Here is a 26,964-nt window from a genome sequence, read left to right on the forward strand (position 1 = left end):
AAGGTGCACTCAGCTTTGGGAGCCCTTGGTGTGCAGGGAACGGTATGGGGTCGTCTGTGTATAGGCCGTAGTGACACTTACAGAATGGATGAGATCATCCGGGGGGTGTTCCTTGTAGCTTCATGCCTTCTATTTGTTCTTCACATCAGCCCTTGTCACTGTTCTGGTCCCAACAGCACTGCCCGAGTGGACCATATCAGTGGGCTCTCCTGCCCTCTGGGTTTTGCAGTCTGCCAACGGGAGACACTGAGAAAAATCAGGAGATAGAAAGAAGGTGAATACCTATTTATTTCCTGAGCTCCCCCCCTTCTGGGTCAGTGAATCATTGAAGATTGACTATAATTCTCTATCAAAGACCACAGCTCCCTCTGGGAGTCCCCATAACCTCTCTTTCCCAGACTCCTTCAGACCTACGGGTGATTGAGGTCCTCTTGGGGTTGCAAGCCTCACAGTTCTCAACTACCCTCTGTTGATTTCCCTAACCCCTGCCTACCCCTTTGTAGACGGTACCTTATAAACGCTCCTCAGTAATTTAAAGCTGTGGGAGTTTGCCCCCTGTTTCATGCTAAGCCCTTGGCTGACTGGGTGGCATTAAGACAGTGTGGGCTGGAGATGGATTCACAGGGAATGATGCCCTTCACAGGACGAGTAGAGAGAGAGAAAGGGAGCCAAGAGTAATGAGGAGGATCAGGGAAGGTGTTGGCGATAGGATCAGAAGGACCAGAGAGTTTAAGTATACAGAAAGGAAAATGTCCGTCACCTTGGTCATGGGAGGCTGTTTCCTGATGAGTTTTGTGGTGCGCAGACAACAAAAACCAGAGGACAGGAGAGCAGGGCATGAATGCAGGTGGAGAAATGGAGACTAGTTACTTGGCAAATTTGATAACAGGAGGAAGAAAGAGTTTGGAATTTATTAAAGAGAAGACTTGTTTATTGATATTGACAAACGCTTCTAGTGAAAACTATGTTCTCTCTCCAGTGGTTAAGACAGAATATTAATGATATCATTAAGAGACTCTACAGGGGTGTATGCAAGATTACAGTTATAATCTTAAGGGTTTGATTTTGTCAGCCACTTAAGAAAAAACACAAAAGAGTTAAGTCTTGGTTTAAAAACTGAACAAAGACATACAAAGACAAAATACAGAAGAGGTACAAATTAAAACCCATGCTGTCCCAGCTGTTCCAAAATGATTCCTGGATTAAGTCAGCAGAGACCTTCATGTCTGACATCATTTACTACCCTTTCTCCTCTTTTCCCTAAAGACGTTTTGCTAAGTCAGACTTTGCAGTGATATTGCTTTATCTGGAAGGGTATTTTTAGAAACCACCCTAGAAACTTGTTTTTAAAGATGATAGTCATTAGGTCACACACAGTGTCTTCCTTAGGAGAGGAACTCTGAAAATTATTTTCTTTAGTATTTATAGGCGATCTCTTTCATTTCAAATCAGCTGGCTTGCTTTTTACACAGGGACTGTGCTTTTGAAAACTGCCAGTATTTTCCACTTTCCCTCCACTGCTGAAAATTAGGGTTGACCTTGAAGCTCCCCCTTAGGAAGGACAATGACCTCACAGGCAAATTTTGTGGATTAACTTTGTTTCTGGCTTTTTACTTTAAAAAAAAATTAATTTCACTTACCTCATTTTCCTGATTTAAAAAAAAAAAATTATTTTGCTTCTGGTACATAAAGCGAATTATTTTTTTTTCTATTTTTAGGAAAAGGCTGAAATTAAAGGTAAAAATAAACCTAAAAATATAAAAGGGCATGACAACTGTAAAGTACTAGATGCTAGTGCTTGGTTTGTGTTTGGAATTGTGTGCTGTTTCCCCCCTACCTCTTTTCCCTATGATTATTTCCTAATCAGTTACAACATAGTTACACCTGAGGCTGTATTTGCATACACCACCAAGTAAGGTGGAGAACTGGCCATTTCCTTGATTTAATTTAATCAGTCAAAACAGTCAATCTGGACAATTCAGCCTGCTAATTTGTCTACTTTTATGAAATTAACTGACCTATTGCCAAATCCCTCCCCTCTTCTTGGTTTGCTTTAGAGGACTTCAAAAGAAAGAGAAGAGGAAATGAAGAAAAAGAGGGAGAGAAGGAAAGAAAGAAAACACATTAACTTTTCTATTCAGCTTACAGAGAGCATTTAAGGTCTTGGCAAAAAGGGAATGTAGAATTATCTGAAACTTTGATCCTTTTTTTTCTTTTTTCCCCTGTGGACAATGTACAGATGCTACGTAACTGAACTTCACCATAATATGGTGCAGTGCAGAAGAGTGTAGTCTCTGGGAATAGAACTGAAGGTCCTACTCCAGAGCCTCTGTGGGGGGGGCGGGAAGAGGGGGTGGGGGCTGTCCCATTGATTCTTCACAATGATTTGGTTTTAGCAAAGAACATATATAAAGTCCTGTAACATGGACGCCATTCATCCTGTTTGAACGGAGATAAAACTAACGTGAAGGTAGGCATGACGGGCTGTCTGAGCTGGACTGGGACCCAGCAGGCTGGCAAGTCACGGAGTGTGGGCATCAGCTGCAGGCACATAGAGATTCTTCACTGTCAGGAAAGACACTGCCAGTGAAAGATTTTGAAATGGGGGGGAAAGGAGCACCTGGGTGGCTCAGTCATTAAGCGTCTGCCTTCAGCTCAGGTCATGATCCCAGAGTCCTGGGATTGAGCCCCACATTGGGCTCCATGCTCGGCAGAGGATCTGCTTCTCCCTCTGCAGCTCCCTCTGATTGTGTTCCCTCTCTCACTGTGCCTCTCTCTGTCAAATAAATAAAATCTTAAAAAAAAAAAGAGAGAAATGGGGGGGAAGGAAAAATAAAGACAGCTTCCCTTGTATTACAGGATAATCTTCCAGGTTATCTGTGTAGTCCTTTTGTGAGTTGGTAGAACTACATAAATTGTAGATAACTGACAGTAATTAAAGCGACCTCTGTCCATAGAAATGCAAATGATTCTGTCTCTAGAAGGGACCACTGATTCTGGGACACTCCCCACTGCCATGAAAAAAGCCAGTTTTACATCCATTTGTAAATTCATTTGAGCATTTCTAATTTACCTGTGTGGTAGTGGAAGAAAATTTTCCCTCTATACTTCTGTGTTCTTGGTTAGGACCCCCTGTAATGGAAGATTCACAGGAGAAAAACAAACTGGCTTCACAGCAGGTAGACCTCCAGTATACATGGGAGACGTTCAGGAAAGCAGGAAAGGGAGTGACTCCCTGATGGCCCGAGTCATCACCTTAAATACCGCCTGCAGTTAAAGACAAAGGCAGATGTTGTCCATAGCAGCCAATGCTACTGAAACCTCTTTGGCTCCAGTCGTACCCCTCAGTGGACACAATAATAATAATGGGAAACAGAATATCGAGGCAGAGATACATAGGACCCTAAGAGACAAAACCTAGGAGAAGTAATACAGCCACCGCCCAAACTGAGATCGAATAATATACTCATCGTCATACATCTTCAGGCTGTATGTTCACAGAGTAATTTGGGAACAAATCCATTATTTGCTGGGTACTAAAATACTTAGCAGATTGTTGTAATACACTGTGGCTTTCCCCAGAAGTTTCTAAGATGGACTCCAAATCGCTGATGGAATTTTGCTGGCACTGGATCTGGGGCTGCAGGGCTTCCTCTCCACAGTTCTGGAGCTGATTGTTCCAGGCTTGGGGGCACCAGGTCTGACTAGATACAATCCTAATGTGGATATCTTTAGGCTCTAGAATCTAACCTCAAGAATAGGAAGTGAAGATACAAAGACATGTGATGAAGGATAATTTGTATTTATGAGATTGTGAGGCTTTTCTTGTTAATAACCTGAATTGTTAACGGTGAAGGGTTAAGCTATAATGTGCTTCATTGATTTCCTCTGTCCCTTGTGATGTTTTACTATAACTGTTAATTTGTTCATTATTCTAGTATTTGTAGAAAGATGTTTTGTATTTTAATGTATCATGATAATAGTACCAGTTTGGCTGATTGGTTTATAGGTTTAAGTACAAATAAATAAAATACCCACTTAAAAAAAAAAAAAGACAAAGGCAGATCTTGGCAGGGAGTAGGGATGGTGCGTGGGTGTTAATGGGAGGTCACCAGGAGAAGCAAAGGAAATAGGGGGTAAGGATGTATGCAGATCTAAGTCAGTGCCTTGTCCATTGATAAGAGTTTCTAGAGACTGAGCATGCTCCTCTTCCTGAAACAGAGAGGGAAACATCCTTATAACTAGATTTGCCTTATAACTGTAAATATTCCTTACAAAAATGTTCCTTACTTCTGCTCTGTTTTCTGAGATTTTCCTGTGTCTGTGGTCTCAAAAATAATCAGCCTAAAAAAAAATCAGTAGGCCCAAGAGGTATATTTTGGGGTGGCAGATTCTGCTCCCTTTGACTGATACGTGTGTGCTTCATGTTTTGAATTCCACTTCTAACCAATTGTAGCATCTTCCTAGTCCCCTCATTAGTTACAGAGTTAAAATAATGTATTTGGTGTGTTCTTTTGATTTATATATATGGATCTCATGATCCTGCCTTTTTTAAAAAAAATTATTGTTCAACACCAATACATTTTCTTTTCAGTAATGTTCCTCTTTGTCCTTCTTAAATTTGTTTTAGGGGGACTTAATAGAATTACAGCAGAGATTTATTTTAACCATCATTTTGTATGTGTCTATGTTCTTTAGTTAAGAGTAATTTATTGTGAAGAATAAATGGGCCCAATTATATACATCTGTTATAACATGATGCCTTAAAAAATATAGCATTCAGTGACTCAATAGATGGTCTTTCCATCATTTGTATTTTATAAACCAGTGGCATTAAGGAAACTAAAAAATGAAGACAAGACGATTCACGGCTCATGGTGCTGAGGAGAGCACTTTAAGAAAGAGAAATATGGGCAGGGCAGTGTGGCTAGATGAAAGCAGGGCTTCCATGAAACAACTAATTTTTACTTTACAAGTGTCAGCATGCTAAGACGAGGCTTTCCTGGGTAATTGTTGGAAATTTCCTTGAGGAATGGCTGTCTTATTTTAATCAAATGATATGCAGTACATTTGAAACTGAGATCTATTTATGCCTGAGATTATAGGAACATAATGGTATAAGAATTCATGTAATGCCATCCTCAGCATCCATATTCAACCAAACTAAAAAGGATCCAGAAACATGCATTATTTATTCTGTTATAAGTGCCTGATTAAGGAATTCCACAGATCCATCAACAAGTCAAACAAGGGCTTAACAACAATCCTGTTGTTGGTCTCTCTGGCTTTTATTTGTCCTTATAATATTAACAGACAATTTTTGTTTTTTTTTTTTTTTAAGATTTTATTTATCTATTTGACAGAGAGAGACACAGCGAGAGAGGGAACACAAGCAGGGGGAGTGGGAGAGGGAGAAGCAGGCTTCCCGCGGAGCAGGGCGCCCGATGTGGGGCTCGATCCCAGGACCCTGGGATCATGACCTGAGCCGAAGGCAGACGCTTAACGATTGAGCCACCCAGGCGCCCCTGTGCTGTTGTTTTTCTTATAGTTAGGAGAAAAGTGAAACATTTCTTGTGGCCATGTCTCTGTCCAAAGGGAAAATATGAAAAATAGACTAAGACAGCTGTACAGAGTGGATGGAAAGGATGCAGGATGCAGTTTTATGAACGAGAAAAGAAATCCCAATAGAATTGATTTTGAATCTAATAGAATGAATGATGTTACAGCGAGATGCTTCAGAACACATTGGCAATGATGAGTCTGTCACTCTCTCCGTTCCTTGCTGTGGACCCTGCCTGGCCCTTGGGGCAACTGAGTTTGCAGTTCCCAGTGGAGGATGACACTCTGTGCTTGAGATTTCTTCTAGTACTTTACGTTCATTTGCATTTTTTAAAAAATATTTTATTTATTTATTTATTTATTTATTTATTTGAGAGAGTGGGGAGTGGGCGGCAGACAGAGAATCTCAAGCAGAGCACAGAGCGCAAGGCGGGGCTTGATCTCAGGACCCTGAGATCACAACCTGAGCTGAAATCAAGGGTCCAAGGCTTAACCGACTTGAGCCACCCAGGTGCCCCAAGTTCATTTGCTTTTTTAATGGATCATCAGTTTATCTTTAACAGCTTCAAGTTTGACTTAAAAAAATTAAAAATATATAGTTCAGTTTGCTTGGACTGCCAAAACAAAATGGCACAGACTGGGTGGTTTAAACACCAGAAATTTATTTTCTCACCATTCGGGATCCTGCAACTGCCACATCAGGGCGCTTTAGCTTTGGCTCCTGGTGAGGTGTCTGTGTGCACGCAGAACCTCTGCTTACTGTGTGCTGGGGCAGGGACAGAGGCTGAGTCTCAGTGTCTCTTCTTCTAAAGACACTAATCCCATCCTGAGGGCCCCACCTGACCCATGTCACCCTAATCACCTCCCAAAGGGCCCATCTCCAGATACTGTCACAATGAGCCATTATGTGGTGGTGAGGGCTTTAGCCTGTGAACTTGAGGGGGACACAAACATTCCATAACACATTGAAATTTATTGCATTCTGAATGTTTGAATAAAGGCTTATTTTGCCGTTATCCAGAACTGATGACTATGTTCTTATATTTTAGTGTGTTTACTTAAGTTAAACAAGCTTGAACTGCTTCTGTCTCGCCTGCCTTCCCCACAGATTTCAGCTTCAGTACACAAATAATGCAGAATATATAAATACTAAACCACTTACCAAAATAAATGGTAAGTTGTCAGAAACTAGTATACTTCTTTTAAATAAAATTCACCAGTCATTTCAGTAAATACTGTTGTCACCTCCCCCAAAATGGGAAGTTTAAACTGTGCTGTACTCTATAAAAGATATTTTTAAATTTGATTTATCAAATTCCAACTTGAATGGTTAGACAAACATCTCTTTTAATGCCTAAAGTCCCAATGACTTTTTTTTTTTTAAAGATTTTATTTATTTATTTGACAGAGAGAGACACAGCAAGAGAGGGAATACAAGCAGTGGGAGTGGGAGAGGGAGAAGCAGGCTTCCTGCCGAGCAGGGAGCCCGATGCGGGGCTCGATCCCAGGACCTGGAACCATGACCTGAGCCGAAGGCAGACGCTTAACGACTGAGCCACCCAGGCGCCCCTCCCAATGACTTTTTATAGGATCAGAATATAAATACAGGAACAATTGTAGTATAAGCTTCCAAGAAATGTATATATAGCCACTGTGATTATCTCTTCCATTTTATTAACCAGGGTCACCTTGAATATCTCCCAGAACAGAGGCCTCAGTAACTCTTAGGCCATTCATTTCACTAATGTACATTTGTGGGTTGTTAGAAAATCATTTTTATATTCACTTGAATCAATGGATCTATGTTCTGTCCACTAGAACAATACAAACTGAATATATGCTATTCCTATGTAATAGCCCTCTACATTTTTTTTCTTTTGAGAGAGAGATAGTGAGAGTGGGGGCAGAGGGGGAGGGGGGAAGAGATTTCTTTTTTTTTTTTTTTTTTTTTTAATATTTTATTTATTTATTTGAGACAGAGAGAATGAGAGAGAGAGAGAGCACATGAGAGGGGGGAGGGTCAGAGGGAGAAGCAGGCTCCCCGCCAAGCAGGGAGCCCGATGCGGGACTCGATCCAGGGACTCCAGGATCATGACCTGAACCGAAGGCAGTCGCTTAACCAACTGAGCCACCCAGGCGCCCCGAGAGAGAGATTCTTAAGCAGAGTCCATGCTCACTGCAGAGCCCAAGGAGCTCCATCTCATGACCCTGAGCTCATGACCTGAGTGGAAATCAAGAGTCAGACACTTAACCAACTGAGCCCTCCAGGCACCCCAGCCCTTTACATTATTAAAAGCAATTTTGGCTCCATGATTTTTCTTTTTCTTCCTGGTTTTCCCCATGTGACAGGGTGTCCGGGCAGCATGCCTTTCCAAACTCTCTTCTCTGCTCCCTGTGACTTTTGTCCACAGCCCTTTCCAAAAGCGGTGGGCATTGTTGTGCACACTCTTCCCATTGAGGTCAGCCCACACAGGAGCTACTGCTTCTGCTGATAGGAACTTTGCGATTGTCTTAGTGTCATAAAAAAAGATTTCAAGTTATACTCCTAGGTGCTGAGCTAGATCTCCCTGATTCTATATTTTAAATTGGCTTTCTTTAAAGTTGAGTTGACAATTTTGAAATCTTATACTTTTTAGAGCCAAAGGGAATGTTGAAATCATCTGCAGATTAGGATTGATATTCCAGTTTCACTAATAGTTACGTGGCTTTGACGAAGTTTACTTCCTGGGACCTCTTGTTTCTGTTTTGTGATCTGGGAATAGTAATGTCATCTCCCCCTGCCTTATAGGACTTTCATGGGGATCAAGTAAACAATACCTATAAAAGTCCTTTGAAAAGGATACACAATATGGAGTATCACTGGCTTATACATGTATCCCTTGATCCTGTATTTGCATTCACTACGTCAGTATCCTTGTCCTTTCGTGAAACCCAGACTTCTTAAACAAGCAGTTGTGTGGTTTCCTCCAAGACCAGCCAGTACTCTGACACAACTGCGTGTTCAACGATTAAAATCAATTCTGACACTAACAGCCCACAGTTAGAGAAGACCCCACAGAAGAAGGGCTTAGTCTCGTACAAGACTGCCCCCACTATAGACACCAGGTGCCAAAGGGGAGCCCATTCTACCCACACTTCTCAGCCAATACAAATTTGAGATATCCATGATCCTTCTTCAAATTTGATGCTTTACTAGAATGACTCCTAGCACTCAGAAAAATGCTACCCTTAACAGTTATCAGTTTATTGGAAAACATGGAAGTCAACAAACTGAAGAGTTACAGAGGACAAGACATCGGGAGGGAGGAGTGGATAAGAGCTCCCACGCCTTCTCTGGCTATGCCACATTCCCCACATCCATGTGTTCACCAACCCAGAAGTTCACTGGATCTTTTTTTATAGAGTTTTTATAACTCAACATCAAGTCTCCCTTCCCTCCCTGGAGGTTAAAGGTGGGGTTGCAAGTTCCTACCTTCTAATAAGGAGTTTGGTCTTTCTGGTCACCAGCCCCCATCCTGAAGGTATTCAGCCCCTAACCCAATCACCATAAAGGATGCTGTGATAGAGGGGGGCTGGCTTATTATGAATAACAAAGACACTCAGGAAATTCCAGGCGTTTCCAGAGCTCTGTGACAGGACCTGGGGACAAATCCCAAATGTATATGCCACAGCTATCAATACTCATTTCTTTTTTTTTTTTTTTAAAGATTTTATTTATTTATTTGACAGAGAGAGTGAGAGAGCACAAGCAGGGGGAACAGTAGAGGGAGAGGGAGAAGCAGGCTCCCCGCCAAGCAGGGAGACTGATGCGGGGCTCAATCCCAGGACCCTGAGATCATGACCTGAGCCGAAGGCAGACCCTTAACCATCTGAGCCACCCAGACGCCCTGTCAATACTCATTTCTACTCTTTTCTTTTACCCACTCCTCAACTGACAGTTTCCCTCTGCCCCTTCACTCCACTGAGACAATTCTTCTGCCTTTGTCTCTCCTCTTTTACCTAAACCTCTCAGGGGCACCGGAAGCAGGTAACCCTTTATCTTTCTTGAAAGCAGGCCCTCTCTTTGGAAACTGTAATAGTGCAGTTTCCTTGTTTTCCTTCTCCAGTTCTGACTATTCCTGCTTTGTCTCCTTGGAGACATGTTAATGAGGGAATAAGTAAGATGTTATACCCAGCTTCATGAGAATTTGACACACAGAGATATCTATTCTCTAGGGGACAGGATGCGTTTATAGTGTCATGAACAGTGATTATTTGCATGCCTATGGAAGGAAACATTTACATTATTACCAATTTGTTACAACTTAAGTTCTATCTCTGCAGAATTGTAAAACAACCAAAGATGCACATTCCTATAGAATCCGATAATCACCCACAGGTTCTGCTGGACTAACTCCCAGCATTTCCCTGAAAGGACACTCAGTAATTTCTGCTGCCCATTTCCTGAACTTCTCCACTCTGACAAAATTAGTCTCTAAAGGATTCTTGACCACAATAAGACAAGTCTCACTAGATTTGACCTGATTATTTACATAGAAGCAGCTAAATTTAAATTAACCATATGAGCATCCTTGAGTTTGCTTTGTAGATCAAAATCTAATCAATTATGAAGCTACTACTAAGGCCAGGAAGTAACGTTGTGTCTGGGAGTTTTCAGGAGGAATCCTGGATTGGGATTTTAAAAGCCCCTGTGATTTGTTAATACAAAACCAGAAAACCAAACCTAAGAAACGCTCTTCCCCAGACTTCGCCTGTATTTCTGGTACCTTTGGAGGAATTCCTCAAATTAGCTAAGGTTTGTGATGGGCCAGGAAGTGACCTTTGTTATCACCTGAGGCTAAGAACCTGTAAGCCAGGTACCGGAATGCTTTTCCAGGAAAGGCTTTGAGGCTTTGGCTCCACTCATGGAGTCAACCCTGCTGCTTAACCATGGGCTTGTTAGGCCTGATTAAGTGAGAATCATTTTCAAATATGGTACTCCAACTAATGTCTTCGTTGCACAATTAAATTGTCCAATTATATCCTAGTAAAATGGAAGATAGATTCCTAGAGAACTCATGGAAATATCCACACAGCATTTCCATAAAACATTAGGAGACTTAGTGAGGTTTCTGACTTGTGAGGAGTTAGTAAGAATCAGACACCTCTAAAAATAGTTCATTTCATCTTTGAAAGCAGAGTTTACAAAATTGAGGGTTAGATTTGCTTCAAAGAAAGAGGGCTTTGTTATATATATTTTAGAACGTTAAAATAACATTAGCCCTATTCCCCCCAAAACTTTCATTTCCCTTATTAGTTCATACCTATGTAATCAATACTTGTTCTGTGAGTTCCTGCTTTCAGAAGGAAGTCTACTTTTGGATCATCCAGTATACTGGGAAGTCTGACTTTGTTTACCGCTACTGTCTGAGAATTGTGAAGCATGATTGTAACCAAACTAATGTGAGTTTGAGTAAAGAGATCACAGGGAGCACCTTCCAAAGTCGTGACTCCCTGAGCAACGGTGAATGGGTTTCTCTTATTTAGGGTTACAGTGAATTGTTAGATAGAGCAGACTTGTCATCATATATAGAGGTGGGCATGTGCCTTAAGGAAGCATGCCCATTTATACATTGTATGTTATGTAAATGAGGCTTGTGCTCCTCCTCAGGCAGAGATTTTAGTATTATAATGAGGTAAAGGTAACTGTCAGTCACTTTTTTTTTTTTTTTTTTTAAAGATTTTATTTATTTATTTGAGAGAGAGAGAATGAGAGACAGAGAGCATGAGAGGGAGGAGGGTCAGAGGGAGAAGCAGACTCCCTGCCGAGCAGGGAGCCTGATGCGGGACTCGATCCCGGGACTCCAGGATCATGACCTGAGCCGAAGGCAGTCGCTTAACCAACTGAGCCACCCAGGCGTCCCAAACTGTCAGTCACTTTATGGGCCACTCATAACTTAAGTTACATCTGCGCAGGTGTGAGTTGGGGGATTAAGCTCAAACTGGTCTGGTGGCCTGGGCAGTTGTTCTTGCTTGAAGGCTAGTTTTGGTTTCCATCATGGGATGTTATGCCTGTCAGGTCTTTTACCTGAATTAAGAGATAACCTGGAAAGAAGAGTTTAAGGAAAAATGTGGAACTAAAGGTCAGTGAGTACAAGCAGGTGGGCCGTAAAGGTCAGGTCTTGGGGTCTAGTTGGTGACACTATCATCTTAGAAGCCTATACACAAGAGAACATTTTAGAAGTATCAGTAATTAAAAGTTCCTGGGTACAGACTTTTCCATGAGGCTCTGAGACTGTCCTTCTATATTGAAGACATTAGCGCTGGTGTGAGGCTTATATCAGAGTCTTCAGATGAGCAGCAATGTAAAAAGTAACTATGGATTGTAAAAACTGAATGTCTGTAGGTAATTTATTATAGTAGCTAATAGTATCAGAATGGAGGAAAGGGGGATTCTTTATTAGGTACACTACACAACTATTTTGTTTGGGTTTGGAATGTTTCCTTAAAGGTAAGAATATATCATGGATAGCCAGAGAATTGGCAAATCTTTGGGTCTTCCCATAAATTGTATACTTTCTGAAATATTTATGTTAATAATTGTTATGCACTGAGTTGTGTGCCCCAAAATTCGTATGTTTAAGATCTAACCCCAAATATGACTGTATTTAGGGATTGGGTCTTTAAGGAGGTTATTAAGGATAAATGAGATCGGAAGGATGGGGCCCGGATGCAATATGATTGGTGTCCTTACAAGAAGAGAGAGCGACACCAGGGATGTTCATCCCCACACAAACAGGCCTTGTGAGGATAGCAAGAAGGTGGCCATCTATAAGCTAGAGAGAAAGGTCTCACCAAAAAAAAAAACCCTGACAACACCTTGATCTTGGACTTTGGACTTCTGGTCTCCAGATTTTGAGAAAATGTGTTTCTACCGTTTAAGCTAGCCAGCCTGTGGTATTTTGTTATGGTTGCCCGAGCAGACTAATACCATAATAGTTTCCTGTTTAAACTTTATCTGGTGATTGTGTAGCATTTCCTTTGATTTAACAACTCTTCCTACGGTGTTGAGGTGAGTTAAGAAATAGGGAGTATGTCAAATCTAATTATTTTTACTATCTTTCTTTTTATGAGGTAAAGAACAAATCTTTGTCATTACCCAGAGACTCCTAAGAATAGTTTTAGGTGTAAAAGAGATACAGAATTTTATTTTTCCATAATTTAATATACAGTCTTAGGCAAAACCTAAAGAATTTATAGCACAACCCATTTGTCTGCCCAAAGCACAGCAAAGCTCATCACTGAGACATTGGGTATGCAACAAGAAAAGGGTTTTTTCATGAGGCAGCCAAACAAGGAGACGGGCAGGCAAGCCTCAAATCCCCCTTCTCGAAGTGGGAGAGAACAAGTTTTTTATAATCATAGGGGTGGGGATTACGTACATATTGATGAAAGGGCAGGAGAACTTAATGACTATTCATGAGGAAAGATGGAGCGCGAGCATTGAGCAAACATGTCTGTAGTGCACATTCCATATTCACTTGGTGGGGAGACTTCACAGTAAAATGAGGCACAGTTCAGCTCCTGATGCCAGGATAAGAGCTCTAGATTTAAAAAAATACACATTACTTTAATTTGCCAGAGATTTATTCAGTTATATGAACTGGAATGTTAAAATATTTCTGAAGTACAAGTTTTAATTTTTTTTTAATCTAGTCTAAGTTACTAGAAGTTAATTTTTCTAATTTTCCTTGAAGTTTGGGAATAGTGGACATACTGAGTGCTTATTTATCTTTATAAGCTAATTGAAACAGTTTTTTTTTTTAATTTAAGGAAAATACTTCATATTCACAAGAAGTCAAGCCCTTTCTTAATCACAGACACGACATTAGAGAGTTCATAGCTTCATTCAACCACTTCAGCCACAGGCCAAAAATACACACACAGATACAGACATTTATTAGTCCACATATCAAAGAGCTTTTGTAGTATTTCCCAATGCATAGGAAGTCCTTAGTTGATTTGAGCTCCCAAATGAAAAAATAGACAGCAGACCTAATAAATGAAATTATCTTTCAGTCAATAAAGAGTAGATCTACAGAGATACTCAAAATTGTCAGATCATAAAACCAAATTCTTTATTGTTTCCTCCAGTAAGGAATACATTACCGGGCATGGCACAGCCAGGGACAAAACAAAATGCAAAGTCAGTAGGGAAAAAATGGGAAAGAAACAGAGTTAACGAAGCTCAACTTTTATTGCTGCTTGTGATTCTCTCTGGGAGGCAGGGGACATGGTCAAGGCTTAAACCAAGCGTCAGGGACACTTTGCTGGCCGCTCCATTTAACTGGCTTTGTGAAGTTAGCAGCTGAGCATTTTGACAGATGACCTACGTACCTCTAAACTTGTTAATACATACTTTTCAAAAAGGTAAAATCATGATTCCCAGGCAAATTTAAAATCAACACATCAAAATTTTATTTAACTTCTCAATTAATGAGGAAACCAGTAAGATGTTGAAATCAGTTCTCACCAATTTCTATTTTCAATTCCTGGCTCCACTGACCCAAGTCCTACCAACGATTGCTTATTTGACATTCCATCGGGATGTCCTAAATGCCTCTCATATTCTACTGTGTCCAAAAGGGAATTTGGGATTTTTCTTCCCAAACCTTTTCTAGTATTCCCTGCTTCTGACAGTGGTTCCATCGTATGTCAAATTATTTATGCCAGAAATCTAAGACTCTCCTTCCTCCTCTACTTCTGCGCGTCATCGTGTGCATTCTGTTACGGAGTTTTGTGGATTTCACTTTCTAAATACCCTTCCCCTTTGTCTCCTTCTGTCTTTCGCTGATCCTGTGACACCATCATCTGTAGTTCACCAATACCTTTCCACGCAGACTGAAGCATTAGCCCCATTTCTGCCCACTGCCCCACTACCGGGGGCATCCTCTTATCCATCCAAATCACTTCTCATGTATCAGCCAGAACGGTACTTGCCAAATGCAGATCTGATTATTTATTCCATTACTCAAAGCCTTTTGTGGCCCTGTGCCTACCTGCAAGGTTCTTACTCTGCCACTGGTTATTCTCTCCTTCTCTTCAGTGCCATCATGAACTAGGCTCCCCCTCTTTCTGGTTCAAGCTTCACTAATTTCTTTACATGTCTTTCAGTGTCTTCCCACCACGGGATCTTGGTGGTGCTGTTTTCTTGTAATGTTTTTTTCTAACTCTCCCACTTTGGGTTCATACCTGTAATCAACCCGAGTTCATGTCATTTCTTACATTATCAGGGTGCTTTCCTTGAGTGCTAAGAGTAGGCCAGATACCCACCTTCCTCCCATGGCACTTAAAAATCATTGTAATCTGGGGGCGCCTGGGTGGCTCAGTTGGTTAAGCAACTGCCTTCGGCTCAGGTCATGATCCTGGAGTCCCTGGATCGAGTCCTGCATCGGGCTCCCTGCTCGGCAGGGAGTCTGCTTCTCCCTCTGACCCTCCCTCCCTCTCATGTGCTCTCTCTCATTCTCTCTCTCTCAAATAAATAAATAAAAATCTTTAAATAAAAAAAAAAAATCATTGTAATCTTAACACTGACTTTTGTGATTACTTGAGTGTTTTCTCTAACATAACATTGTAAGTGTCAGGAGGGCAGGGCCATGTTCATTCTACATCTCCTTCTATTATGAGAGCATAGTGTGTAGTTCACCAGTAGTGTGAGCATAGTTCTATATTTACAGATTACTGAAATGTCTTTTATGTTTTTAAAGATTGATTGATTGATTGATTTAGAGAGCGAGCAAGCGCCGGGTGGGGGAAAAGCAGAGGGAGAGAGAGAGAATTTCAAGCAGATTCCCCACTGAGCGTGGAGTCCAAAGCAGGGTTCGATCTCACAACCCTGAGATCATGACCTGAGCCAAAACCAAGAGCCAGACGCTCAACCGACTGCACCACCCAGGCACCCCTGAAACGTCTTTTAAACTCATTCTTCTCAGTAAGATCATGGGAATGATATCACCTTTCATACAGATGTTTTTTGAGAATTACTGAAGAATGCATTCATATAATTCTTGAGTACTCTGAGCATTTCAATGTCACCTGTCATTCAGATTTCCTTCACTATCTCGGATGTTCTTCATTTGGGCCTAGAGAAGGTTAACCACTTAAGAAATATCACTGACTTTAACTGTTATCTTACTATCCCATCAGTTAGGACTAGATTCACCCCCTGGTAACAGGAAATTGGTGTGGTGGATTAAAAACAGATTATTTATTTATCTTGTGCAACAGGAAATACAGGGATGGGTAGGCAAGGTCTTGACAGCAAGAAAGCAGATCCCTTGTAACTTCCCGCAATGGGGGTAGCACCTCTGGGCAGGAAAGCAAGAGAGGAAGTGGTCTCAGTAGACTTCTCTTTCCCCGGGAGGGGGGAAAATCAAGTTTTTAGCCTCCAAGGTTTCTACAACAGAGACAGACAAGGCAGCAGGGAAGGAAAGAGAAGGTGGGTCCGTCAACTGCTGGTGTCTGCCACACCTACCGTGGATGACTTGTTTACCCCAGAGTGAGGTGGTCACACCAGACATTCAGGGGGGTATGCCACCAGCTCCCCATCTCTGTGACATGTGAGCAGTTAGTTTTGCCTTAATTGTTATGAATATAGCCTTGCAAATCACCATCTTGAAAAGTTCTGTGAAATGAACGTGGTAGTTTCCTTTTGGGACAGAGTCAACCCATTAGAAAGATTGTCCCTGGAGGACAAATACCAATTCAGAGCCAGTGTGAAGTAAGCATTTTCAGTAACAAAAGAAATGCTTCTCATTTTTGAACTGCATAGGCAACTCTTATTTTTTTGAATTCTGAAACTGCAACTTGACAAGAGAGAGAAAAATATTTTCTTTTCTGAAGGCTGCCAAGAATAAAGGCTATTCTCATTTGTTAAAATAAGAGGAGGTAATAAGTTAAAATAAGCATACTCTGACCTTATTTTCGAGCCCAACACTCTCTAGAAAAACACTTTTTTTAAAAGGAAGGGAAGTTCAGTTATTTTTGCAGTCATTGCTTTTTTGTAGGCCCTCATTATCTTTCAGTTTTATTTATAATAGAATTTACGAGCTGCAAGGACAACTTTTGAAGCCTATTACCAAATACTTAAGCATCCTTTACATCTTTCTGCATTCTTGCAAGAAAATAGCTTTATGGATTTAAACCATCCTGGGGTGCAGATCTTTTCATTCTAGTAGTTGGACACGTGCTTGTATAAAGATCTCCATATGCTGTTCTCATAGAGAAATGTGAACCATAATGATTTACTAATGTTAAAAAAGAGACAACGGTCGCCAAATGAAGCCACTTGTACTAAACTCCATGTCACCCAATGGAGACTTAATACCTAACTTAATTACAGTCCAGCCTCCCCAGGAATGGAATCTTACACCAGTCAGTCTGGAATTACCTGATCAGCATAGCAGGGGATCTGCCTGATAGACCCCATCCATCTCCTGAAGAACAAGGTGACCTTGCCACATACAATCAGCTCTTTGCTAGAACAACTCCCTTGTCCCACCCCTTCCTCTGTGGAAGTCCTTCATTCTGTATAGCTCTGAAGAGCTCCTTTTTATTTGCTAGATGGGATGCTGCCTGATTCATGAATCACTGAATAAAACCAGTAAGATCCTTAACATTTACATTAAATCTTGAAAATTTCTTTAACATTTACTCAGTTGAATTTTGTTTTTTTAACAGATTCTGCACTACTAAATGGGCTGGAAGCTTCCACTTCCCTCACTTTTCCTACCTTGCCTCTCTATTAGCTGAAGCTATGATACTCCATTCTAAAATATCTATATTCTTTTCTTTTTTGTAATAACACAATATGAAGGGCAGACTCTATAAACCTTAGAATACCTGAGACGACAAAGACAAAATATTTATTATGAAGCTGATTGTTACTTTTTACTCAATATGCTACTGCAAATAAACCAGAATTGTTTGGTCCATGTAGATAATTTGTTATGCCTCAATATTTCTTATAAACTCTGACTACATGTCTAAAACTGTTTCCGTAAGAGTAGAATAATGAGAGAAGGTGACTAAAAATCACTTTCTTCTGTTTCTTTTCTTTATAATTTTCCTCTTTCACAGATAGACTACTTTTTATTTTTATTTTGTAAGAATATACATTTATGTTTTGAGTAGTTATAAATCTATAGAAAAATCACGAGAGTACAGAAAGCTCTCACACACCAGCCTGGCTTCTCATATTATTAACATCCTACATTAGTATGGTACTTATTCTAATTAATGAACCCATGTTGATACATTATTTTTAACTAAAGTCCATATTTGATTCAGATTTCTTTAAGTTTTACTAAATATTTTGTGTTGCTACTGTTGTTCCAGAATTCCACTCAGGATACCACAGGACTTTTAATCATCTTGTGTCATTAAGCTCCTCTTGGCCATGACAGTTCCTGAAATTTTTCTTGTTTTTTTATGACTGACAGTTTTCATGAGTATTGGTCAGGTTTCTGGTGTCCCTTTCTGGAGATGTCCCTTTCTGGAGATTTTTTTTTTTGTATATTTTTGTCACTGTGAGATTAGGCTTAGAGGTTCTGGGAAGGAAGATCATAGAGGCAAAGTACCATTTTAATCAGATCATATCACAGGTGTACATTATCAACATGGCTTATAGCTGCCAATGTTAGTTAATCACCTGGTTGAGGTAAGCTTTGTCATGTGTTTTCACTGTTACTGTTTTTCATTTCCATTCTGTATCTTTTGGAAGGAAGTCACTACAAGCTCCCATGCTTAAAGAGTAGAGAATTATGCTCCATATTCCTGAGAACAAAGTATCAATATTAAGTTATTGGTTTTCATCTTAATGAGAGATTTATCCTTTTTCTCCAAGTTATTTACTTATTCAATCATTTATTTATATTAATGTAGATTCATGGATATTTTAAATTTTGGGAATTATCCAATCCTACTTTATTTTTGCTCAAATTGTTCCAGCTTTGCATTTGGTACTCTCAGTGGGCTGCTATGTCCTTTTGACATTATTATGGATTTTTGGGGTGCAGTTTCTTACTTTCTGACACCAACATGCTCTAGGCTCATTTTACATATCACCAATACCAGCCATTTCTCCAAGTTCGTGACAAATGCATAGTGTCATAAATCCACCATTACAGTGTCACACAAAATAGTTTCACTCCTCCTGCCCCAATCCCATGTGCTCTCCCCTCTCTGTGGAAACTTTTGCAACCACTGATCTGTCACTGTCTCTATACTTTTGTCCATCATCATGTCATAAAAATGGGATCATACAGTATGTAGCCTTTTCAAACTTGCTCCTTTTATTTGGTAATATTAATTTAATATTCATCCATATCTGTGCATGTGCTGATAGATCTTTTTTTTTTTTTAATCACTGGATAATATCCCATTGCATGGATGTACTACTGTTTATCCATTTACCTACTGAAGGGCATTTCGGTGGTTTCCACTTCTGAGTGATTATGAACAAAGCTGCAATAAGTACTTGTTTGCTGGGTTTTGTGTGGACATGAGTTTTCAAATAAGTTGGTTAAATACCTAGTAACATGGTTGCTGGATTGTATGGTGAGGCAATGTTTTGCTTTGTAAGAAACTGCCAAACTGTCTTCCAAAGCAGGTGTATCTTTTTGAACTCTCATCAGCAGTGAATGAGAGTTTCTGTTTCTCCACATCCTTGCCAGGAATTATCTCAGGTTTTTTGTTTTTCCATTTAAACATTTAATGTATAGGGATTATTTCATTGTCTTAATTTTCATTTTCTGATGACAAACAATGGATTTTTTGTATGCTTATTTACAATTTGTATATCTATTTTGTCAAGGTGTCTATTCAGAAATTAGGCCCATTTTTTTTTTTTAATTGTGTTGTGTTCTTTTTGGTAAGTTTTAAAAGTTCTTTGTATATTTTATATACAACTCTTTTTTTTTAAAGTAGGCTCCATGCCCAATGTGAAGCCCACTGTGGAACTTGAACTCATGACCCTGAGATCAAGACCTGAGCTGAGGGTGGCTCAGTCGTTAAGCATTGAGGTCTGCCTTCGGCTCAGGTCATGATCCCAGGGTCCTGGGATAGAGCCCCACATTGGGCTCCCTGTTCGGCAGGAAGCCTGCTTCTCCCTCTCCCACTCCCCCTGCTTGTGTTCCCTCTCTCACAGTGTCTCTCTCTCTAGATTAAATAGTACAATAGTATCAAATAAATAAAAGTCTCAAATAAATAAAATCTTAAAAAAAATAAAGACCTGAGCTGAGATCAAGAGTTGGATGCTCAACCGACTGGGCCACCCAGGTGCCCCCATACAAGTCTTCTATTAGATATTGTTTTGCAAATATTTTCTCCCAGCCTGTGGCTTATCATTATTCTCCTAACAGTGTCTTTCTCAGAGTGTAAGTTTTTAATTTTAATAGGGTCCAACATATTTTTGTTGTTGATTGTACTAGTGGTATTGTATTTAACACTCATCACTAAATCCAAGGTCATGCTGATGTTCTTCTGTTTCTTCTAGAGGTTTTATAGCTTGCATCTTACATATGTTTTGATCTACTTTGAGTTCATTTATGTGTAAGGTCTAAGGTTTTTTTTTTTTTGGTTGCTTTGTTTTGGCATATGGGAGTTCAATTAATCTGTTATCATTTGTTGAAAACTCTATCCTTTCTTTGCTCAGTCATCTTTACCCATTTGTCAAAGACTAATTGACTACATTTGAATGTATTGATAGCTGGGTTCTCTGTTCCACTGATCTAAGTGTTTGTTCTGTGGCCAATACCATGTGGTCTTGATTATGCTAGCTTCATAGTAAAGCTTGAAATGAGCCCTTGACTGTCATCCTCCTGCTCCTCCTCCTTTTCTTCTTCCTCTTCTTCTTGTATATTGTACTATTTAATCTAGATTTTTTGCCATTCATATAAGCTCTAGAAGTGATTTGTTGATATCTGAAAGATAGCTTACCAGGATTTTTATTGGCATCACAATGAATGTATAGATCAAACTGAAAAGAGTTGACATCTTAAAAATGTGGATCCTTCCCAACATGGCGCAGTCAGTTAACATTACCGAGCTGAACCTGCCGCAGCTGGAAATGCTCAAGAACCAGCCGGACCAGGAAGTGGAGTTCCTGTCCACGTCCATTGCTCAGCTCAAGGTGGTACAGACCAAGTATGTGGAAGCCAAGGACTGTCTGAACATGCTGAACAAGAACAATGAGGGGAAAGAATTACTCGTCCCACTGGTGAGTTCTATGTATGTCCCTGGGAAGCTACGTGATGTGGAACATGTAGTCATCGATGTGGGAACAGGCTACTATGTAGAAAAGACAGCTAAGGATGCCAAGGACTTTTTCAAGAGGAAGAAAGACTTCCTTACCAAGCAAATGGAGAAAATCCAGCCAGCTCTGCAGGAGAAGCATGCCATGAAACAGGCTGTCATGGAGATGATGAGCCAGAAGATTCAGCAGCTCACAGCCCTGGGAGCAACTCAGGCTACTGCCAAGGCCTGAGAGCTTATTTCAGATCTGGGGCAGAGGGACTCTGCTTCAGGAGCTTGGGACTTTGTGGGCGTGGCTTCCTGGGGTCCAGGAAGAGAACGATCTTGTGTTTCATGCTAATAAATGTGCCAGCTGGGCAAAAAAAAAAAAAAATGTGGATTCTTCTAATCTATGGACATGGAATATATCTCCATTTACTTAGATCTTCTTTGATTTTTTTAATCAATGTTTTATGCACATATAAATTATTCCACATACAGATTGTGTACATACTTTGTTAGATTTATATCTAAATATTTCATTTATTGCATGCTATTATGAATGGTGAGGTTTATTTAATTTCAAGTTTCAGTATTCATCTCTCATAAATAGGGAGACAATGGGCTTTTTATTTATTTATTTTTTTTTATTTATTTTTATTTTTTTTTTAAAGATTTTATTTACTTATTCATGAGAGACAGAGAAAGAGGCAGAGGGAGAAGCAGGCTCCCTGCCAAGCAGGGAGCCCGATGCGGGGCTCGATCCCAGGACCCTGGGATCATGACCTGAGCCGAAGGCAGACGCTTAACCGACTGAGCCACCCAGGCGTCCTGACAATGGACTTTTTAAATATCGACTCTGAATCCTGCAGCCTTGCTGGGCTCACTTATTATTCCAGGTATAATAAGATCTTGGCTGTGTCTGTCTGGATGAGGTGGCATTTTATTCTGTAACCTCAGTTCTTTGATGCATCCAGGAAAATTCACTGATTTTTCTTGTTAGGACAAGAGTGAGGAAGCCCTAGGCTTCATGTGTCAGAGCACAGACTGGAATTTCTCACATCCTGCTTTCTAAAATTTCTTATTGTTTTCCTACTCATATATGTTTTATTAATGTTTGTCCTTGAGGTCTTAATTGTTTATTTCTATGTAATAGAAAATTGACAGAGGCAGATAACGAGCAAATATAAATGATAATTATTACAGTTCTAAAGGCAATTGTGAATCTACCCAACAGCAGCAACAGCAAAAAAATAATGTCAGTAATTTGGAAGCAACTCTTCATTTAAACAGTTATGGGCAATCCCTTTCCTTTTTTTTTTTTTTTTTTTGTATGAAGCCCAGTATGAAGTTCTTTGAACACCAGGAAGAAATTTCCTGTTAACTTCTGAGCTATTTCTGCTTTTAGAGTAGAAGCACAGCAGGGGACCAATGGAAGATATATTTGAAAAAAAAAAATGTTGTTGGCCACATTTAACTGAGGACCCTCAGGCACGCACATCCGCATACTAAAGTGATTAGCGCCTTAGTTGAGCTCACATAAGGAGGACAGAGAGCAGCTCCGAGAGTGGGGCAGTGGCAGGCCGCTATTCATCCTGACATTGATATTTCTCTTCCATGTGGCCTGAAACGTCAAGTTCTGTTGAAAAGAATGGCCCATTTGCATGTAAGCCCCATGACTAGAACACATGTATTTCCACACAGAATCTGTCCTAAGTCACACATGCCATGGGACCATAAGAATGACTGACTTCAAGCTGAGAACACATGGGGCAGATCTTTAAAACCTGCCAGCCATGCATCATTTTCCCCTTGAAGTTGCCTTCAGGCCACTCGGGGCACCTTGCTGCCTTTGGGTCCATTTTAGCACTTAGGAGAGAAGGAGCATCAAAACGTGCATGGGGAGCAAGAATGTGTGTGTGGGGGGAGGCTATGTTAAAATAAAGCAGTGTAGTTTAGTGATTAGTAACTATAATGAAATTTGCTATACCCCTCATAATTTTCATGTGCATATAACTTACCCTATTATATTCGTTGTTACTGTACTCAATCCTAAAGATTTTGTGTTTAGACCTACAAAGAAATCATATAGACAAGCACAAATAATGCAAGATCCAGAAATTCTATACCAATAGAATAGCTAACTGCGCTACTCTGATTTAGTTGCCTATCCTAAAGTGATCAAACTCTCGCAGTTATAAATCCTATGAGGGACCAAGTTTTCTTCTTTATGTATTATATAAATAAAGTATACCTTAATATGTTGTCATGATTTATTCCATGAATATTTCATGGATTCCACAGCATAAGAGAATTTCTCTACCCCTTCTCCTATTAACCATGAAATGTTATGTCATGCTGGGGGCTGAGCTCTGAGGCAGTGATAGAGAACATCTGCACAATGGCAGTTTCCTGATCTTACTGAGAGCAATGACTACAGAGGGACTTTTATATCTGAGTTATTCATGATCACAGCAAAATAATGGACTGGCTTATAGTTTGTCAGAAAGAAGGCAACTGTGATATAGTAAAAAGAACTCTGGATCTAAGATCAGAGGAGCTGGTTAAATTTAAATCTAGCCCTTAGCATTAGTAGTTACACTAGTTATCGATTGCTGCATAACAAATGATCCCCAAACTTAGTGTCTTAAAAGAACAAATGTGTGTTATCTCCTATAGATTCTATGGGTCTGGAATTTGGGAATGGCTTAGTTGCATGGTTCTGTTTTGGAATTTCTCATGAGATGCCAGTTGAGCTGGCAGCTGGGGCCATCACCATGTGAAGGTTTGACTGGGTTAGAACATTGGTTTCCCAGATATCTCATTCACAGGTTTTTGGTGGAGGAATCTGTTCCTCACTTCAGCTTGGCTCTCTGCACACCTGGCAGCTGGCTTCCCTGAGACTGAGCTTTCCAGAGAAGAGAGAGCAAGAGAGAAACCACCATGCCTCTATGACCTAGTCTTAGAAGTCACAAATCATCATTCCTACATATTCCATTAATTGGAAGCAAGTCATGGAGGTCAGCTACGCTCCAGGGCAGGAGAATTAGGTCTCATCATTGGATGTGAGGAGTGACAAAGAGTATATATGGGTATATTTAAACCACCACAGGAGCTACATGAGTAATGATTAATACAGCCTCTCTGAACATCAGTTCCCTTCACAAAAGAACAGTATCTAACTAGGAGAATCATTGAGGCTATTAAATAAGACGATGCATGTGGCATATTTTGTAAAATGTTACCTGTTTTACATATGTAAGATAAAAACAGATAGTAGGATCAGTGCACCGTTAATGTTATGTTATTATGGCCTTGATATATGTTGAAGACATCCCATTCAATGACCTCCACGTTGGGCAGACAGCTGTGCAGTGCAGACTCTTTTGGAGAAGGAAACGTGCAAATCCAGACTGTCACAGCCTAGTAGGCAACACTCATACATTGCTGTAACCATGGAGAACAGTCATTGTATAATGCAAACTTAATTCCCAGAGAATGAGGGGCAGTTAAACAATCAGAATTATTTTCTTATTTTTTGAGTGGCTTGATCGAATATGTGTCGTTTTCCCCACCTGACAAGAGGTCGGCGACAGGCAAGCAGATCAGGCTGACGCAGTGGCTGAAGGTCCGTCGGGGTCAGAGACTCTGGCTGTCTCGGCACCGCTGTCCCGGCTCATCCCCATTGCCTTAACCTGCTGCACTTGAAACGGTAAGCCTGTGTTCCACGGGAATGCAACAGGGACAAGGGACAAAAAGGGTGTGCTGAAGCTGCCCTGTTTTTGTGTTTGTAAGCTTTGATTTCTAATAAATTTAGACTTATGGAAAAGTAGAAGTAGAGATTTCCCTTATATTCTTTTCCGAGCTTCACTTGATGTTAGCAGCATCCATAACAATAGTGTATTTGGTGAAATCTGGAAATTAGCATTTACTATGAACTAATTAACTGATTGCTATTAGTAACACTATAACTATAACTAATAACTATCCTATTAACTCATAATACTATTACTTATTTGTTAATAATGGTGGCATTAATAATATAAAATAATATATAATATACAATGTAAAATATAGTGATAAAGGATATTAATAGCAATCTCATTACTATTTTTACTTAACAATACTACTGACTAATTTACAGACCTTATTACAGTTTTTCCCAGTTTGGCCACTAGTGTTTTTCCAGCTCTAGGCTCCACGACGCCATCATTCACTGCGTCCGTCTGTGTTTCCCCACACGCACCCATCTTACTCTTGTTTTTTGTCACCTGGAAACTTCAGAAGAGTCCTGGTCAGTAATTTTGTAGAATGCCCCTCAGTGTGGGTTTTTCTGATGTTTTCTTGTGATTCGGCTGGGGTTATGCATTTATGCAAAACAATTGCCAAGGTGCCGTGCTTTTTCCCTCACCTGGTTTCAGTGGGTGCGTGAGATGTAAACCCACATTCCTTGATTTTGACGGCGTCCGCCTTGTTTACGTCTCCATACCCCGGAGACCACGCCATGACAAAACATATGCAACTAGTTTTAACTGTGTAATTGATAAGTGTCTTCTGGAGAGGTATTTTGAGCCTAAGGAAATTTCCTGTGTTCCATACGTTTGCCCACGAACTTTAGCATCAATAGATGGCTTTTGCCTGTAACCGCCATGAGTCTGTGTTTCTATAGTGTTGGTTCAATTTGATGACTTCTTTTTTTAAGAGTGATTTGATGACTTCTCTAGATACATATAGATGAATCAATGAGAAACTACAGAAATCAAATCCATAGCTTAATATGGAAATGTGAATGTCTGTTTGGCAAAATGAAAAAAAAAAAACAAACACTTTGGGACAATATGGTTTCATGCAGGGAACCAAAAAGCATTTTTTGAATTTCTGATCATATGGGCAATATTCCTGAGCCTTGCGAATATGAAAACAACCAATCTGTTTACAACAGGAAGAACTACTACAGATGCTCACAAAATCCAAAGAAGATATGAAAATCATGTACCTAAAGTCTCTTCCTCGGTCTGGTATATCTTTAGAGAAATGGTGGAATTGCTATAGACATGTTTCTTTCACTGGAAGAGACGGCAAGAGAAGTGGGTGGCATTCATTACGCTGTGAGGGATCGGTTTTGCTTCTTGTTTTCACCAGGAGAGGAGAAGGCTCTGATTCTTTATTCATTCTAAATCACCATCGCAATTTTTTTTTTAAAAAAAGTCAGATGATTAGGGTTTTCATTACTTACTGGCAGATGAATTAAATTAGAGAAAAAGGGTATGCAAATTAAGAGTGTGGTAGCTGTCAAACAAAGTCAGTAATCCACCCCGGGACCCCAAGGTAGAGTCTCAGTTGCCTGTCTGTGAAGAAGTTTGTCAGATTTGAGAAACAACCGGGCAGCAACCACAAAGAGTGTTTAAACAAACCAGTCTGGGAGTCAAAAGGTGTTGCGTTGCAGAAGGCTGGGGGTGTTAATTCAACACGGATTAACACCACAGCTGTTTCCTAAAACAGTGAAGATAGGACACACTGGTGTGAGCCCAGAGACTTTTCCTGTATCTGTTCTAGATCAGATGGGTCTGTGGTGAAGTGAGACCAGTGAGGCTAAGCGAAAGGCTTCCGAATCAAACACACAATCCAGTTCTGCTCTTAGACCTCGCTAGAGAGGGGCATATGCGGGACCCCGTATCAGAGAAGGCCCCACTCTGCCACACCTGTGTGCAGTCTTCCCTCCCTCTACCAGGGAGCAAGGATTCAGAATATCCTGTGGGCCAAGGGAACGTGCCCACAGTCAGCCTGCGCTGGCTCCTGGAATGTCCTGCTCACGGTCTGGAGCAGATTTGCGAGAGCAAGCAGGCCTGTCGTGTGGATTCCTCTTCTTGAGGTCAGACCACATCATCACCAGGATGTGCCTCCCAGGGGATAAGGATGCTGCTCGATTATGGGGCCAAGTTGCCAGGAGGCTGCCCCAACTACACCAGCATATTCCCGATGGGAGACAGAGAAATCCACCGAGCCTAAATTCAAATTACACTAAAAGGTCTATTTATCAAGATAAGAGAAAAGGATATAACTTACATATTTAACAGATTGTTTCTTTGTTTTCTTAATAATGTATTTTTATGTGGTAAACTACTCATAATATAC

At 40.4% G+C, this 26,964-nt stretch overlaps 2 protein-coding genes across 2 annotated transcripts in view; both read left to right on the forward strand.

Moving 5' to 3' along the window:
• LOC116631489 (coiled-coil and C2 domain-containing protein 1-like) overlaps positions 1-26,964 on the forward strand; it is a 110,128-nt gene that overhangs the window by 42,163 nt on the left and 41,001 nt on the right. The window lies entirely within an intron of this gene.
• LOC116631488 (prefoldin subunit 5-like) lies at positions 20,585-21,208 on the forward strand. The gene has a single exon (XM_032402646.1). It carries the CDS (start codon positions 20,600-20,602, stop codon positions 21,080-21,082), a length of 483 nt encoding a protein of 160 aa, XP_032258537.1. The 5' UTR covers positions 20,585-20,599; the 3' UTR covers positions 21,083-21,208.

Source organism: Phoca vitulina, unplaced genomic scaffold (assembly GCF_004348235.1).
Source record: "Phoca vitulina isolate PV1807 unplaced genomic scaffold, GSC_HSeal_1.0 scaffold5, whole genome shotgun sequence".
Taxonomy (NCBI): domain Eukaryota; kingdom Metazoa; phylum Chordata; class Mammalia; order Carnivora; family Phocidae; genus Phoca; species Phoca vitulina.